The sequence below is a fragment of the Pocillopora damicornis genome, chromosome 7 (genome assembly GCF_964200805.1).
Source record: "Pocillopora damicornis chromosome 7, jaPocDami1.2, whole genome shotgun sequence".
NCBI classification, from domain to species: Eukaryota; Metazoa; Cnidaria; class Anthozoa; order Scleractinia; family Pocilloporidae; genus Pocillopora; species Pocillopora damicornis.
In genome coordinates this window covers 5,392,501-5,406,471 of record NC_142676.1, presented here as the reverse complement: position 1 = coordinate 5,406,471, position 13,971 = coordinate 5,392,501, and the positions used below count along the sequence as shown (strand labels likewise).

Genomic DNA, 13,971 nt, shown 5'->3' with positions numbered 1-13,971 from the left:
TCTTTGTCTATGCAACATGTGCTATTGACTCGATTTAAATACGCTCTGTTTTCTGAGAAGAATGTTTTGTTTGAAGGTTTAACCAAACTGTGGTCAAAGGACCTTAAGGTTCATAAAAATTGAAATAAGTATGATGTATATGTTCTCTTTTTATTTTGGTATTAAATCCTTTAGTATCAGTCATTGACTAATGACATGAGCGTCTGATGGTGGTGGCATCATTAATAAAAGCTAGCTTCTCATTTGACTTTATTGTGCAACTTCCTTCTTTCCATTTTGCAGCTTATAACTTCCCTAAAAAAAATATCTGCTTATTATTTTGATAAATCGTGCTGAGTTTAATTGCTTTTCGACAGCAAAAAAAACCACATATTTCTAAACCCTACAGATACTTAATTCCATGGCAATTAAAACTTTTTCCTCTTTTAAACCTTTGATCTCTAAGAGTGACTAACATCTTATTTCTCCTTACAATATCAGCCCTGAATCACCCATGAAGGTCACAAGAAAAAAAGGAAATGATCACCAACTCAAGAAGCTCTTGATTGTTAAACAAATTCTCCTGGTCAGCACCTTAAGAAATGTATAAAAAACAGAAGGGAGAATATGCATACTGATGTTATGGTGTAGGGAGTTTTTTTAATCTTATTTTTTTTAGATGATATTTGCTTTGTTGTTTTTAAGATCATATGATGCAAAAATTTGCTACAATTCCTCCAAACGCTAAAAATTGCTTAAAAATTGCCGAGTAAAATATGGACGTCCGACTCAGATCCGCATCTGAGAACGACTTATCAAGAAACGCCCGTGCCCATGATGACGAACAGTTGTGCCTAAATCCTATCGGCTAGGGGTACGCCCGAGGAGCACCAGCACTATCGAAGATTGTCGGCTATCGTAATATGGCGGACTATTCCGATAACACCATTTGCGATTCACCAACAGTCAAAAAACGTGATTGAACCAGACATGAACATTATAACATGCTTTACATGTGAAGAGTACATTGTTGAGTTTAAATCAGGGAAATTTCGCTAAATTTTGTATGGCTGTTTCCTTCACCCTCGTCGATCTTAAGTTTCTTATTCAGCTGAGTTTTAGCTGAACACTGTAGCTGCTAAGACCTAAGCTTGCAAAGGTAAACGAAACTTATGAATAGTATCGCCACTATAATGCCCTTGTCATAGTGCTACTGGTCAGAAAGATCCCCAAGATGAAATTTCTATTCTATTGTACTTCTAGCCGGTAGGCGGTTGCCTCTCAGGAGGTTTAGAAAATACTACTGACTAGAGGTACAGCTTGCATATTTAATCAACTTTGCTCAACTGTTATGACGGTTTGCTTTGCACTTAACTTTTTCTGCACTCCAAATTAGTCTTACACTCGTTTGAATCACTTTTATAAAGAGTACGTATTTAGGCACAACCGACGAACTGGGCACAAAAGTGTACTGTTGTACTTATGTCCGCTTATTGCAGATATATCCTCTGACGTAATGCGATTTAGTGGTCAATTATCTTGTGATCTATCGAGCAACACACGGCTTGGGACTTGTTAAGAGACTCCGTTGTAGTTCTGCCTTTAAGCAAAAGTACTTATTGAAGGGAGTCGGGATAAGTGGAAAATTTGACCAGTGTTTTTCGTTAACAACGGATGAACAACCTCCTGCTGATTTCAGGAAAACCTGCTATCCGCAGATTATTGGCTCTCTCACCATAGACGGCCCAAGCTCACGTCTCGAGAAAAAGCCAACGATGAATTCATAAACGCATCACGCGTTGTGTGACTCGGTGTTAAGTTACGGGAGGAACCGTTGAAAATTTGAACACGTTATAAGGCATAGTATGGGGAACGAAATATGGTCGATTTATAACGATAAATATTTCGAAATCTGAATATTTTACACGTAAAATCAATAAAAACTTACTCATGCCCTGTGTATCCGTCGAAGTTTCTAGCGATTTCTGCTGTTTTAAGCTTGCTTTACCATCACTGTTAACCATGTCAAACTTCGACGAACTTCGTCTTTTGAAATGGATAACAGTGATGGTAAAGCAAGCTTAAAACAGCAGAAATCGCTAGAAACTACGACGGATACACAGGGCATGAGTAAGTTTTTATTGATTTTACGTGTAAAATATTCAGATTTCGAAATATTTATCGTTGTAAATCGACCATATGTCGTTCCCCATACTATGCCTTATAACGTGTTCAAATTTTCAACGGTTCCTCCCGTAACTTAACACCGAGTCACACAACGCGTGACGCGTTCATGAATTCATCGTTGGCTTTTTCTCGAGACGTGAGCTTGGGCCGCCTGTGCTCTCACACACATTACTTCCCTTGGATTTTTGTTCTTTTCTTCGTTAACTCCGTGTGATCGCATTGTTGTTATAACCTAGGCGTGGAAGAACAACTTGCCGCGTAGATAACAAAGCGATTTTCGACTGAAGGATGCGTTGTTGTTCACGCTTTATAAGCAGTCTTGCACTATTTACGGTTTTCATTACTCGACTTGCGACTCAAATTACAAAATTTTACCCACAAGCTAAGAAAAAAGCACGATATAGCGTCATATCACAATTGTTATATTTTCTTTAAAAGCTGAAGATCATAGATCATGGTTCGTCAACATAAAATTATATACTTTTAACGCTTCATCGTGATCTGTCGGAGGTGAGATCGACTGAGAGGTCACAGTTGTGATTATTTGTCTGCGTCACGAAGTCTTTCTTCATTCAGAGAAGTTTGGCGTTCAGTTTATGTTCTGTATCTCACTGAGCCCTCCGTTAACAAAAGTTGAAGTAGTAGATTGTGATTTTATTCGGTGGTTCCGCTGATTTTAGCTGTTACAGTTAGCCGCATATTTCACACTGTCCAAGAGTGCTCTGTTGTTATCCCGGAGCGCTTCAAGCTGATCGAAAAGATAATGATCTTTGAAAACCAAATTCTTCAAGTGAAACTTATGAGCACGTACATTACATGAAAGCCAGTACGGTAACCGTTCACGAATATGCACTATCCCCTGAGCCATACTTGCTTTCCATCCTATCTTTCAATTACCTAAACAAGGCCACCGACCGCCGGACACCGGGGTAAATAATCAGCAACGACGCTTGGTCGGTCTATCTTATCTTGGGACCTTCTCAAAGTCTCTTGCGTTTAAATAAAACCAGTTCTCTTGTAATCGCAGACGAATGGACTTTCATGTTAACGATTGGATGTCGCTGATAAAGAATGATATAACACATGAGTTCCTGAACTATGGATTTTCAATATATACAGTGATTTGTTGTTGTTGTCGTTTTGTGTTCTTTTTTTAGTAATGTTTCTAAATCATTGTAGGATTTATTGCTCTTGTGGGTGGATTTGTCATAATTTACTCCGTTTATGACGAATTCATATAGTGATCAAATAGAAAATCGGGGTGAAGATGGCTATGGCAAGTCAGTAGGATATATTCCACTAAAGGATGAATTTCACAGAATTTACCCCTTTTTTAATAAATTCTCAAACTTCGAGAGAGGAAATCTTTACGATCTTCTTACCAAACTCCTCTAAGAAGATTTCTTTTAGAATATTTGCTGATGATACTTATATTTTCTTTACCGGTAATGATCCAAACGAGGTTGAATTTACAATGAATGAAGAGATTAGGTTAGTTTTTAAAATACTGTGCTATTAATAAGTTATCTGTAAATTTTAAGAAAACTAATTATATTATAAAAGCATCATCAACGAAAAAAGTACATATAAATATCCACAATATTGATTGTAAAAGCTATATTAAGTATCTAGGTATTTACCTTGATGAGCATCTACAGTGGGAATCCCAAATTCCACGAGTCAATAATAAATTAGCAAAGAATGTAGGTATAATTAATAAGCTAGGACACTATCTTGATTTTCATGTGCTCAAACAGTTATATCATACCCTTATTTATCCATACTTTAACTATGGTCTTGCCAGCTGGGGTGCTGCTTACAAAACTAGATCAAATAAAATCTTCACTGAGCAGAATAGATGTATACGAAGTATGGTCTTTACTCATGGCAGAGAACATGTCAACCCCTATTATAATCTTCTTGGAATCTTGAAACTTTTAATATTTACAGACTAAAAGTGTCACTTTTTACATATAAACTTAAGAATGACAAAAGTAACACCCCAACTGTACTACTGAGTATTCTCACACTTGCATCAAAGATTCACTCGTATAATACCAGGTATGTTGCAAATCAAAACTTCTTTAAGCCATCAGTACGCACTAATCATGGTAGGTCTACATTTAAATCCTCTACAATAAAAATCTGGGAATCTGTACCACCTGAATTTAAACGTTTTCCATACATGCTATTCAAAAAGCGGTATAAAAGATTCTTATTGAGTACTCAAAACTGACCATAGTTTAACTTTTAGCTATATAAGATAATGCTTCACAATATGGAGTTTTCCTTTTATCCTAACTTGCATTTATGTATGTCTTTCCTCTCTTACGATAACAATATCGTCTTTAATGTAACTATTAATTTAAATTATACTTAACATGCGGCCAACCCCAACTCATATCAACACATGGCAGTGGCCAACTCGAAAGCTCATTGGCTACTTTGGTCATTGTACACGATTAAATATTCTTTCTTCTAGTTAATTTCTGTTTGTATTTTTTCTATATCATTGTAAATCATGCTATGTTACCGGTAAGGTATTTTTTCCGTAAAGAGTGTGAAATAATAAAGTGTGTGTGTGTGTGTGTGAAAGCGTTTTGCATTGCTTCTCTCCTCTAGTTGGGAAGTGACACACGGAAGACACGATCACAACGCACTTTCATTGGAAGAAATAAAACTGCATTTTATTGGTTATTAGGTTTGAGGACATAACTACAACGGGAGAACACAACTACAACGCCACACTTTGGGTGGTTGTTCGTTCCCAAACCTCCCCCGAGTTACTCTTATCGAAAGGCACAGATCCCTCCTCTGTCACGCCCACTTCTTTTCGCGCCTGGAAACGTCTAGACAGAGGATTAGTACAGAGAATTAAAATTCACCTCAACAATTATGTAGTATTGAAGCACATTCGAGAGCTAGGTTTGCGTGCTCAGTGTCAAATATTTGGAATAATCTGAGTAGGCTGTGGCAACCGCCTACGCAATCCTTTCAAGAGATCTTGTCACGCACTACTGCAAGGCCCCTTGGAAGGGAATGCGTGACAGCTCTGGCGAACGCACCCCGAATATATTAAATGTCTATATTTGAAACAGTTTGCACGCGTCGCTGATCAGGAAAAATAACTTACTTCTGCAGCTAAATTTGTCCGATGTAAATCACTCGTGCGAGATTATTTATTTTTATACCAATCGCATGGTGATTGTATAAGTTTGTGGTTTGTCTATTTTGAAAGGAACCACTATAAAAAAATATATGACCGTGACCTCTTGATAGTGTTTGTCAACGTCTACACAGTGTCTTTGTTGAGTCTAAATTTTCTTCTTAGTTTGTGAGCGCTCACAAATACCGCGTGATGGCCCAAGAAACCGTGTAGTTTTAAGGATTGAAAGTCGTAATTTTTCGTTGTAAAGCAACGAAGAGGTAAAACACCAAGCGTTTTCTCTTTGTAACTACATGAGCGAATATCCGATAGGAGCCTTTACACCTAATTGAGGAGACAATTATACTGAAAACAAATACTAATAGCGAGACTGATAACTAGCGTTTGCCGCAGTGATAAAAACGCAATTTTTTTACGGGTAGCTATTACAATCGAAAAACGACACACATTACCGTAAATTGGCATGCTCTAGCACTTTCTATGACTGTTAATTGGGTTAAGCATTTATCCTGTTTTAAAAATTACCATATTGTAATTGGAAGGATACGCGCCACCAAGGAGGGGCCACAAAAAAGAATTCCTTTGTGCTTCAGTGCATGCGCAAGATACTTTTCCTGCGGCTGGAAAAGGGCGGACTTGTGTTTGGGTTACTGCATAGTTTAAAGCGATATATCAGCTAAGTTTTGATCTGTAACAACTCCATCAAACAGGTATTGTGATCTTTTTGCTACTTTGTACTCGAGCTAAGACTACGCCATGGCTGTCATGTTGCGAAAAGCACAAACGGATATACGTGAATACGTGACTGGATGAGTCGCTTCATGAAGGCGTTGTTCATTACATACGGAACATACGAGTGATCGTTCGTTCGAGAACATTTACATTTGCGCGCTTAAGTTCAGGTATTACCTCGATTGTGCACTTTTCGTTACAGGATGCCTTACAAACAGTGGTACGAAGATCTTGAGCAGATCAAGCGTCGGTGCAGGCAGAGTGGCACTCTTTTTGAGGATCCAGAGTTTCCTGCGATCGACAGCAAAGTCTTCAAGAAGCGAGTGTTACCTGGTGGTCAGTCGTTCGAATGGCTTCGACCTCAGGTACGATGGCAAACATTGTTTTACTTCTTATCACAGTATCTATGGTTTTATTTGGTTCTGGAGAGTGTTAAAACTCTTGTTTGTCACAACAAGTTTATTTTTATCTGGGAAGCTTTACTATATTGTAGTGAAGGGCTCGTATGACTTCTTCAATACCAATGATATTTACAGCGTGACTCGCGGTGCTTTTGCTCTTAACGTTCTTTTAAAATCTCGTCTTCAAATTCTGCTGGGTATTCAGCTAGCTCAAGGTTTCCCATAGCTTTTCTCTCTGTAACTCAGGAAACATTTATATTAAATATATTCGCACGCCATTCATTTCATAAAAGTTAAATGTATGTAAAGAATAATAATTTTCTGTGGTCGGCGGAGCTCTTTTGAATTTTGGTGACAATTATTTCGCATACTTTAAATGGCGTCATTTGGATCCCAAGAGAGAAAAGTCGGCATCGACCTGCAACGAAAAAAAAAATATTTCAGGCGAAACAAAACATTCCAGTTGAATTGATCAGCTATTTGAGCAAAGCATGTTAAGTGAACTTCTGTAGAGAATGCTCTGGAACACTTAGCTTGTGATAGCAATATTCACAGTTCACAATTTTTCATCAGAGAATTTACATGAAGAAGGCAATTCTCGTACTCCATCTACTGAGGGATTCTTTTGGCAACCTCACTTTTTGTGAGGCTCATTAACACTCGTGTAGCAACATGTGTTGTTAAATGCCAATCTCCCGGAGTTTGAATTATTGCCACCTATTGTTCCCATTACGATTCTCTTCCCTAGAGCAAGGAAAAATGCTAATTACCACGAGTAAAATTCCATCAACGTGCGATTTGCATGTTTTGTTTGTAACTTGAATTGACAATTTATCATCATAAAAATCCTTTGTGTGTTTCTGAAAAAAAAACTTCTTTGTGCATTCTTTGTTGTTCAGTTGTTAGATAGAGCATCATCCGATTACTTACTGGAAGAAGACTTCGTATCGATTTCATTTGGCGCCTTTAGTTTTTAGATCCAAATAGTATAATCTGTCACACAACAAGAGAAGGGAAATCTTCTAGATACTTAGGTTTTGGAACATCTGAAATGTGATTTTTTGAATAATAGAAGGAATTAAAAGATCAGTCTTGAAAATTTAACCATCAAAAGCCTTGTCAACCTCATTTGTTTTCAATCAAAAGTAAGTCACAATGGTTAACCCTTTACACCCTAACATCAGTATGCACATTCTCTACACTGTTCTCTATACATTTCCTGAAGTGCTAAGAAGGAGAGTTTGTTTAACAATCAAGAGCTGCTTTAGTTGGTGATCATTTTCATTATTCATGTGACCTTTATGTATGATGCAGTGGGGGACTTTGTAAGGAGAAATTAGATGTTGGTCACTCCTTGGAGTTGAAAGGTTTATTGGACTTTCACCTGAACCATATGGCTCTCAATTAAGCATATTAGTACTAATATGAACCCCTGAAACCTTTCTATGCAGACACTGGGCAGCAATAATAGCCTATTCTCATGAATAGGCACTTGATTAAAGTATGCAAAAATTGGCTCTGCCCAACTCAATTTGTTAAATATTCAACAAATGCCAGCGTGGTACTGAAATATCACAACCCTGACGTATCTGGAATAAGCTTAATGGAGTTTATATTTGGTAGTGGTTGTATTATGGCTTCAGTGAGTGCATTTTCTTTAAATTTATGAACTTTTGATTTTCTTTTCAAAGGAACTGTTGGACGCCCAGCAATCAAGCGAAAAGGCAGAATTTGTGGTGGGTGGAGCATCCCGTCTTGATATCAATCAGGGCATGCTGGGAGATTGTTGGTTGCTAGCAGCCATTGCATCCCTAACACAAGAGGAGGGATTGATGAACAAGGTCATTCGATTGGACAAATATGACAAGTTTGGCAGCCCTGGTTACTGTGGTGCTTTTCAGTTCAATATTTGGCAAGATGGGCATTGGGAGGAAGTTATCATCGATGATCGCCTGCCAACATACAGGAAGAAACTGGTGTTCATGCACTCCAAGGAGAAAAATGAGTTTTGGTGTGCCTTGTTGGAGAAAGCATATGCCAAGTAGGTGTTCTTCTCTGCATAAGTAAAAATAAAAATTCTGGTCAACTCATTTCACATTTTGACCCTAAGAGTGACTAGCATTCATTTTCTCCTTACAGTGTCCCTCCTCAATCACACATTGAGGTCAGGAGAATGAAAAAAATGATCAGTAACTAAAGAAGCTTTTGATTGTTAAACAAATTCTCCCTATCAGTACCTTAGGAAATGTATAGAGAACAGTAAGGAGAATATTCACTCTGATGTGACTTTGTATAGGATAAAGTATTCCTGGAGGCTTAATGGACCTTTTTATGATGCTTTCATTTTCTCACATATTTAAAATTTGTTGTTAAATAAGCCAGCTTAAAGAGTTTGGAAAATGTCCCATTCCCGAAGTAAAGTAACTTTGTAAGCTTCACCAGTCTATCTAACAAATTTGACAGATTTCCTCTAGCTGAGGAAGTACTTAGTTATCAATACATATGTTGAGTATGTTGAGTCTCTGACAGACTTTTCAGTAATGTCTTTTGACATATTTCCTTAGGTTACAAGGTTCGTATGAAGCCCTCAAGGGAGGTCAAACAATTGAAGCTATGGAAGACTTCACTGGTGGACTGGGAGAAGACTTTGATTTTAAGAAGATGAAGACTGAAAGTGAGAGGGAGGACTTGTGGCGAGTCATTGAAAAGGGCTTAAAACGGGGTGATCTCATGGGCTGCTCCATCACTGTAAGTATAATCATTTAAGTAATTGTTAAAAAAAAACTAATTTTTTTATTGAAAAAAACTTAAATTTTTTTAAGTGTCGTTCTTTTCAGAGAACATCATGGCATGTTTGGAGGAAGAGTGTGTTATCACTGACTTAAAACTAGAATCCTTTCTTTTGTCTTTCTTGAATATTTCAGTTATGGATTGTGCTTTAGCAATCTCATCACCGTCAAGTCTGTCTTTTTTTGAGAGGATATCAAGCCTTTGGTTCGAAAAGATGTTCTCTTTAAGAGGCTTAACACTTTATTATTGCTCAAGCCCCTAAAAGCCTGTTTGAAGAAACGCACTTGTTGAGATCAAACAAGTGATTGCGCCCAACAGGGGAGGGATGGGAAAGATTGCAAACAAAGAGAAAAATTCTTGTGTGTAAACAGAGTAAAAGAGAAATAGAAGCAAATTTTCACAAACAAAAGACAATGAACAAATTCTGAGTACCCATGTCCCCAAAGGTCTGTGGTTGGATTTTTCACAGCCACACTGGATTTTTTTCCTGTCCTGTGCCAGTGACAGGTGAAAAAAGTCCCTCTCAAGGAAAAACCTTGTGACACTATTCCCCATGTGATGTCCTTCCAGCAGTATATAATGCCTCTTACTATGTGCTTTACTATGAAAGTACCTAAATTAAAATCATGCATGCCAGTGAGACCCATTTCTCATTTTATTGCTATCATTTCGATGTATAAATTACTGATTCAATTGCAAGGTGGCTTGTTGGTGTAAACATTGAGCATTCTTTAACGTGTCAGACCAACAGTATGTTAAAAGTTGTTTAAAAAAAATTTTTTTTACTTAATAGGCTGCACCCAATCAGATAGAAGCTAAAGGTGACTTGGGATTGGTCAAAGGTCATGCATATTCTGTGACTGGAGCGACCACTGTAAGTCATCTTCAACAACAATCTTTTGACTTGTTATTCTTGTACAACTGTATACTTAAATGTATCACCAATGCTAGCTTGTTGCCAAGGGAATTAAATTACTTTGTGACCATTAAATTATTTATTATTTATTTATTATGATGATAGAATTGGAAACACTCAAAGCTGCCTGGTTTTACTTCTTATAATGTCATTAATGAAAATGATTCCTTTTCTGTTCTGTACAGGTTAATTATCATGGTCGAGGAACAAAGTTGGTCCGTGTGAGGAATCCCTGGGGTAATGAGAGAGAATGGGAAGGAGCTTGGGGTGATAAGTAAGTGCTCCTGTTTTGCAAATTTCTGTGCGTGTCTCGTAGTGCTGCCGAAATCTCAGAGATAGAATAACAAAGTAGTAACATAGACCAGTGAGATGTGACTTAGGAGCCTCAAACAGCAGTAGGTTGAGATTTAGAAAGGAGATTCAGGAGGAAAGAAGCCATGTTTTTTTTTCCATATGGTGGGATTGGCTTTCAGGGGTAAATTGATTGAGGGTGAATTGAGTGAAGAGCTTCACAGAAAGGACACTGATTTACTCTGGAAAGTTAGACTTGTTAATTATTTAGCCTAAGAGTCTGTTGCTTTTGTCAGTCTTTTAACAAAACAGTGTAACCTGGTGATGTTCCTAAAGAATCCCTGGGGGGTATTGAGGTAGTGGAAATAGGTTAAGCTTCAATTGGGAAGTAACTTATTAAATCAGTTGGTTGGGATGTAACCTGTGATCAGGAGCTAATTTTTCAGGTTAGGGGAGTAGTGTTGTCATGCAAGAGTCAGCAGTCTTGCACTGTTACACTGTCATGCTCCTCTATATAAAGAATGTGTAATTGTGTAGTTGGTTAGTTATAATACCAACAGTGAAGTGTATAGTGTAGAAATAGGGAATAAGGAATTTTTGAGGAAACAAGATAGAGGGATCGTATTTGTGTCAGAGAACTCTAAGAGAAACGTGATCATACAGGTACATTTACATGTGAATCAGGTTTGAGTGAACAGAGGAGTTTGTTTTTTTATGGGAATTTAGCATTATCTTGCATTTTTTAATGCAGAATCTTTGATTGGAGGTGGAGAAAGGTAAATGGATAATTTACTTCTTGTAGATGCCAATACCTTATTTTAAGGTTAGAGTGATTGATATATAATTGTTTATTTCTGTCCTATAGATCCAGCGAGTGGAGAGGGCTGTCTGAATCAGAAAAAAGGGAGATGAAGCTGAGTTTTGCAGATGATGGTGAATTTTGGTAAGTTATTGATGCTTGAAACTTTCAGTGGATTGCTTAATTATGAATCCAAGAGCTTTAATCCTTGAATTCTCAGAGGTGATCAACATGTAACTTCTCCCATCAATATCTGAACATTATAAAGCAAACAGTTAGTGAGAATACTCAAAGTCATCAGGTAGAAGCTACCTGTATCTTGATCTAACACCAAATTCTCGTAACTAATTTACAAGGAAAGCTGTAGGATCTGGATGGATGGATGGATGGATGGCTGGCTGGATGTGGGAGGGATATGGTTGAGCTGGGATTGGGTGCATTGCTCAAAAAAAAAATGTTTTCCAAGATTGGTGAGCTGAAAAAGCAAAGAGATCATTTAAAAGAACAATTCTTTCACTCGAAAAAAAATGAATAAAAAACGCTCTCCATGAAGCTCTCTAGGACCAGTAAAAAGTAATTAATGATAATAAAAGAAAAACAAGCAAATTTAATTTTATTAACGCTTGAGTCAGAAGTGTCTAGAAAAATTAGGAATGAATGGAGACAGATAAGTTGGTCATTCTCAGCTTTTAACACTGAGAACGTGTGAAACAACAATATCACAACTCCAGCACTCAAATTACTTTTTTGTGGTGCATGTTTATTTTTGCATCAATGGGTGAAATAACCTGTGATGGACAAGCATCTATCACTTCATGCTACAGAAACAGGGATAAGTTCTGCTGGATGGGGCTCTTGTTTCAAACCTAACCTCATGTTTTTTTTGTCACTTTCTCTCTTCTATACAGGATGTCTTTTGATGATTTCACCACATATTTTCACAAACTGGAAATTTGCCACTTGGGCCCAGACAGTGCTAAAGGGGGTGGGGAACATGGTTGGGAAGGAAGGGTAGAAAAAGGTGCTTGGATTCGCGGTTCCTCTGCCGGTGGTTGTCGCAACTTTCTGAATACATTTGCCCAGAATCCTCAGTTCAGGTAAAGATTTTTTTTTCAAAGACATACATGTTCAGAATATTCTGAATTCACTCATTGTTTTTGTTATTTTCAGATGTAGTTTTACATTTGATGTGAAAACGTTTTAAGGATCCTGGTCAACCAAACACTTATTTTTGGTTAAATTACAGGAAAATGATAAAACAATCAATAATGATAAATGATGAATCGAAATAAAGCACTCATTATGTAGAGGGGTTTGTTACTTTACTGGCAAGAGTGATGAGCATCTAATTTCCCCCAACAGTATAACCATGAATCAAATATTAACATCAGGAAAATTGAAGAAATGATACATTACTCCTGAAGCTCTTGATTTTTAGACAAATTGTCCTGGTAAGTACTCTGGGAATTGTGTTGAGAAAAACATGGCGAACTTAAATACTGATGTAAAGGGTTAAATCCCCAGATTAAAATCTCAAGAGGTGATATCCTCAAGGTAGTTTCCAGTCATTCTTTATAATCCTATATATGTTCTGGATCAATTTCAGTATCTGACCAACTGCACACCTATCCCTCCCCTAACCTCACAACAGTCAACTGATGACAGGTCAGGCTTAATTTTGGTTTAGGGAAGGGGTAGGTAAGCAGTTGCTCATATACTGATATTGATCCTCCTTTCCACTCTAATCAAGGGTTGATCTAGAAGATACTGATGATGATGCAGATGATAAATGCTCCTTGACTGTGGCACTTATGCAGACCAAGCGTCGCAAATTGAAGGCAGAGGAAGGAAAGCCCATGTTGACTATTGGCTTCTCCATTTACAAGGTGAATGTGTTGAAATTAGTCAACTAAATAAATGAAATATAGACTCTATCAATTAACTTTTGACCATGTAGTGATGGACGAGCCACTGTGAATACATACATGTAAATATCATATTTTGTTGTTTTCATTGTATCAGGTCACAGATGAGGATTTGAAAGGTGGAAGGGCTGATCGAAACTTCTTTGCTTACCATGCCTCTACGGCCCGGTCTCCAGTATTTATCAACAGCCGTGAAGTGACTGGACGGTATACACTTGATCCTGGCTCTTATCTTATTATTCCAACCACGTTTGAGCCGAACCACACTGGTGAATTTATTGTACGAATCTACTCTGAAAAACCTGTCAAGACAGGGTATGTTGCTCTTTGCTTTGTGCTCACTAATGCGCTCTTTGCTTTCTTATTGTAACATGTGGAATTCTTAGGTCAATTGTTTAGAGAAATTTTCAATGGAATGCGGAAAGTAACTGTAGATTACATTGGGTTTTTTTATTCCTGTGCTTTGTGATCAGTTATGCCATCTCTATGCAACCAATCAAATTCAAAACCAAAAAAACCAATCACAACTTCATCACCCTTGTTTTCCAAGCTTTGGTCAGTCTGTGTACTTTCACGTTAACCCTTTAACTCCCAAAATCTTAATAGTAATTCTCCTTACTGTCTGCCAAATAATTCTCATCATGTTAGTTTGGAGAATTTGGTATCGCATCAATTAGAAATCCCATAATTGATATTTTTCTCAATCACCATCACTTGTGTGCATGATATTGTATAGATATAGTAAGGAGAAATTCTGTCTTGGTCGCTCATGGGAGTTAAAGGGT

At 37.5% G+C, this 13,971-nt stretch overlaps 1 protein-coding gene across 3 annotated transcripts in view; it reads left to right on the top strand.

Annotated features, from left to right (window-relative positions):
• The first annotated feature begins 5,756 nt into the window (after positions 1 to 5,756).
• LOC113671245 (calpain-9) overlaps positions 5,757 to 13,971 on the top strand; it is an 18,517-nt gene continuing 10,302 nt past the window's right edge. For 2 of the 3 annotated variants that reach the window (XM_027187448.2, XM_027187447.2), the window contains exons 1-10: positions 5,757 to 6,042; positions 6,267 to 6,429; positions 8,157 to 8,506; positions 9,030 to 9,213; positions 10,049 to 10,129; positions 10,357 to 10,445; positions 11,328 to 11,405; positions 12,170 to 12,358; positions 13,012 to 13,147; positions 13,284 to 13,501. In XM_027187448.2, coding sequence (XP_027043249.2) covers positions 6,268 to 6,429; positions 8,157 to 8,506; positions 9,030 to 9,213; positions 10,049 to 10,129; positions 10,357 to 10,445; positions 11,328 to 11,405; positions 12,170 to 12,358; positions 13,012 to 13,147; positions 13,284 to 13,501 — 1,487 coding nt within the window. In that variant the 5' untranslated portion in view covers positions 5,757 to 6,042; position 6,267. The remainder of the gene's footprint in view (positions 6,043 to 6,266; positions 6,430 to 8,156; positions 8,507 to 9,029; positions 9,214 to 10,048; positions 10,130 to 10,356; positions 10,446 to 11,327; positions 11,406 to 12,169; positions 12,359 to 13,011; positions 13,148 to 13,283; positions 13,502 to 13,971) is intronic. The other variant, XM_089212592.1, reaches the window with a different exon arrangement.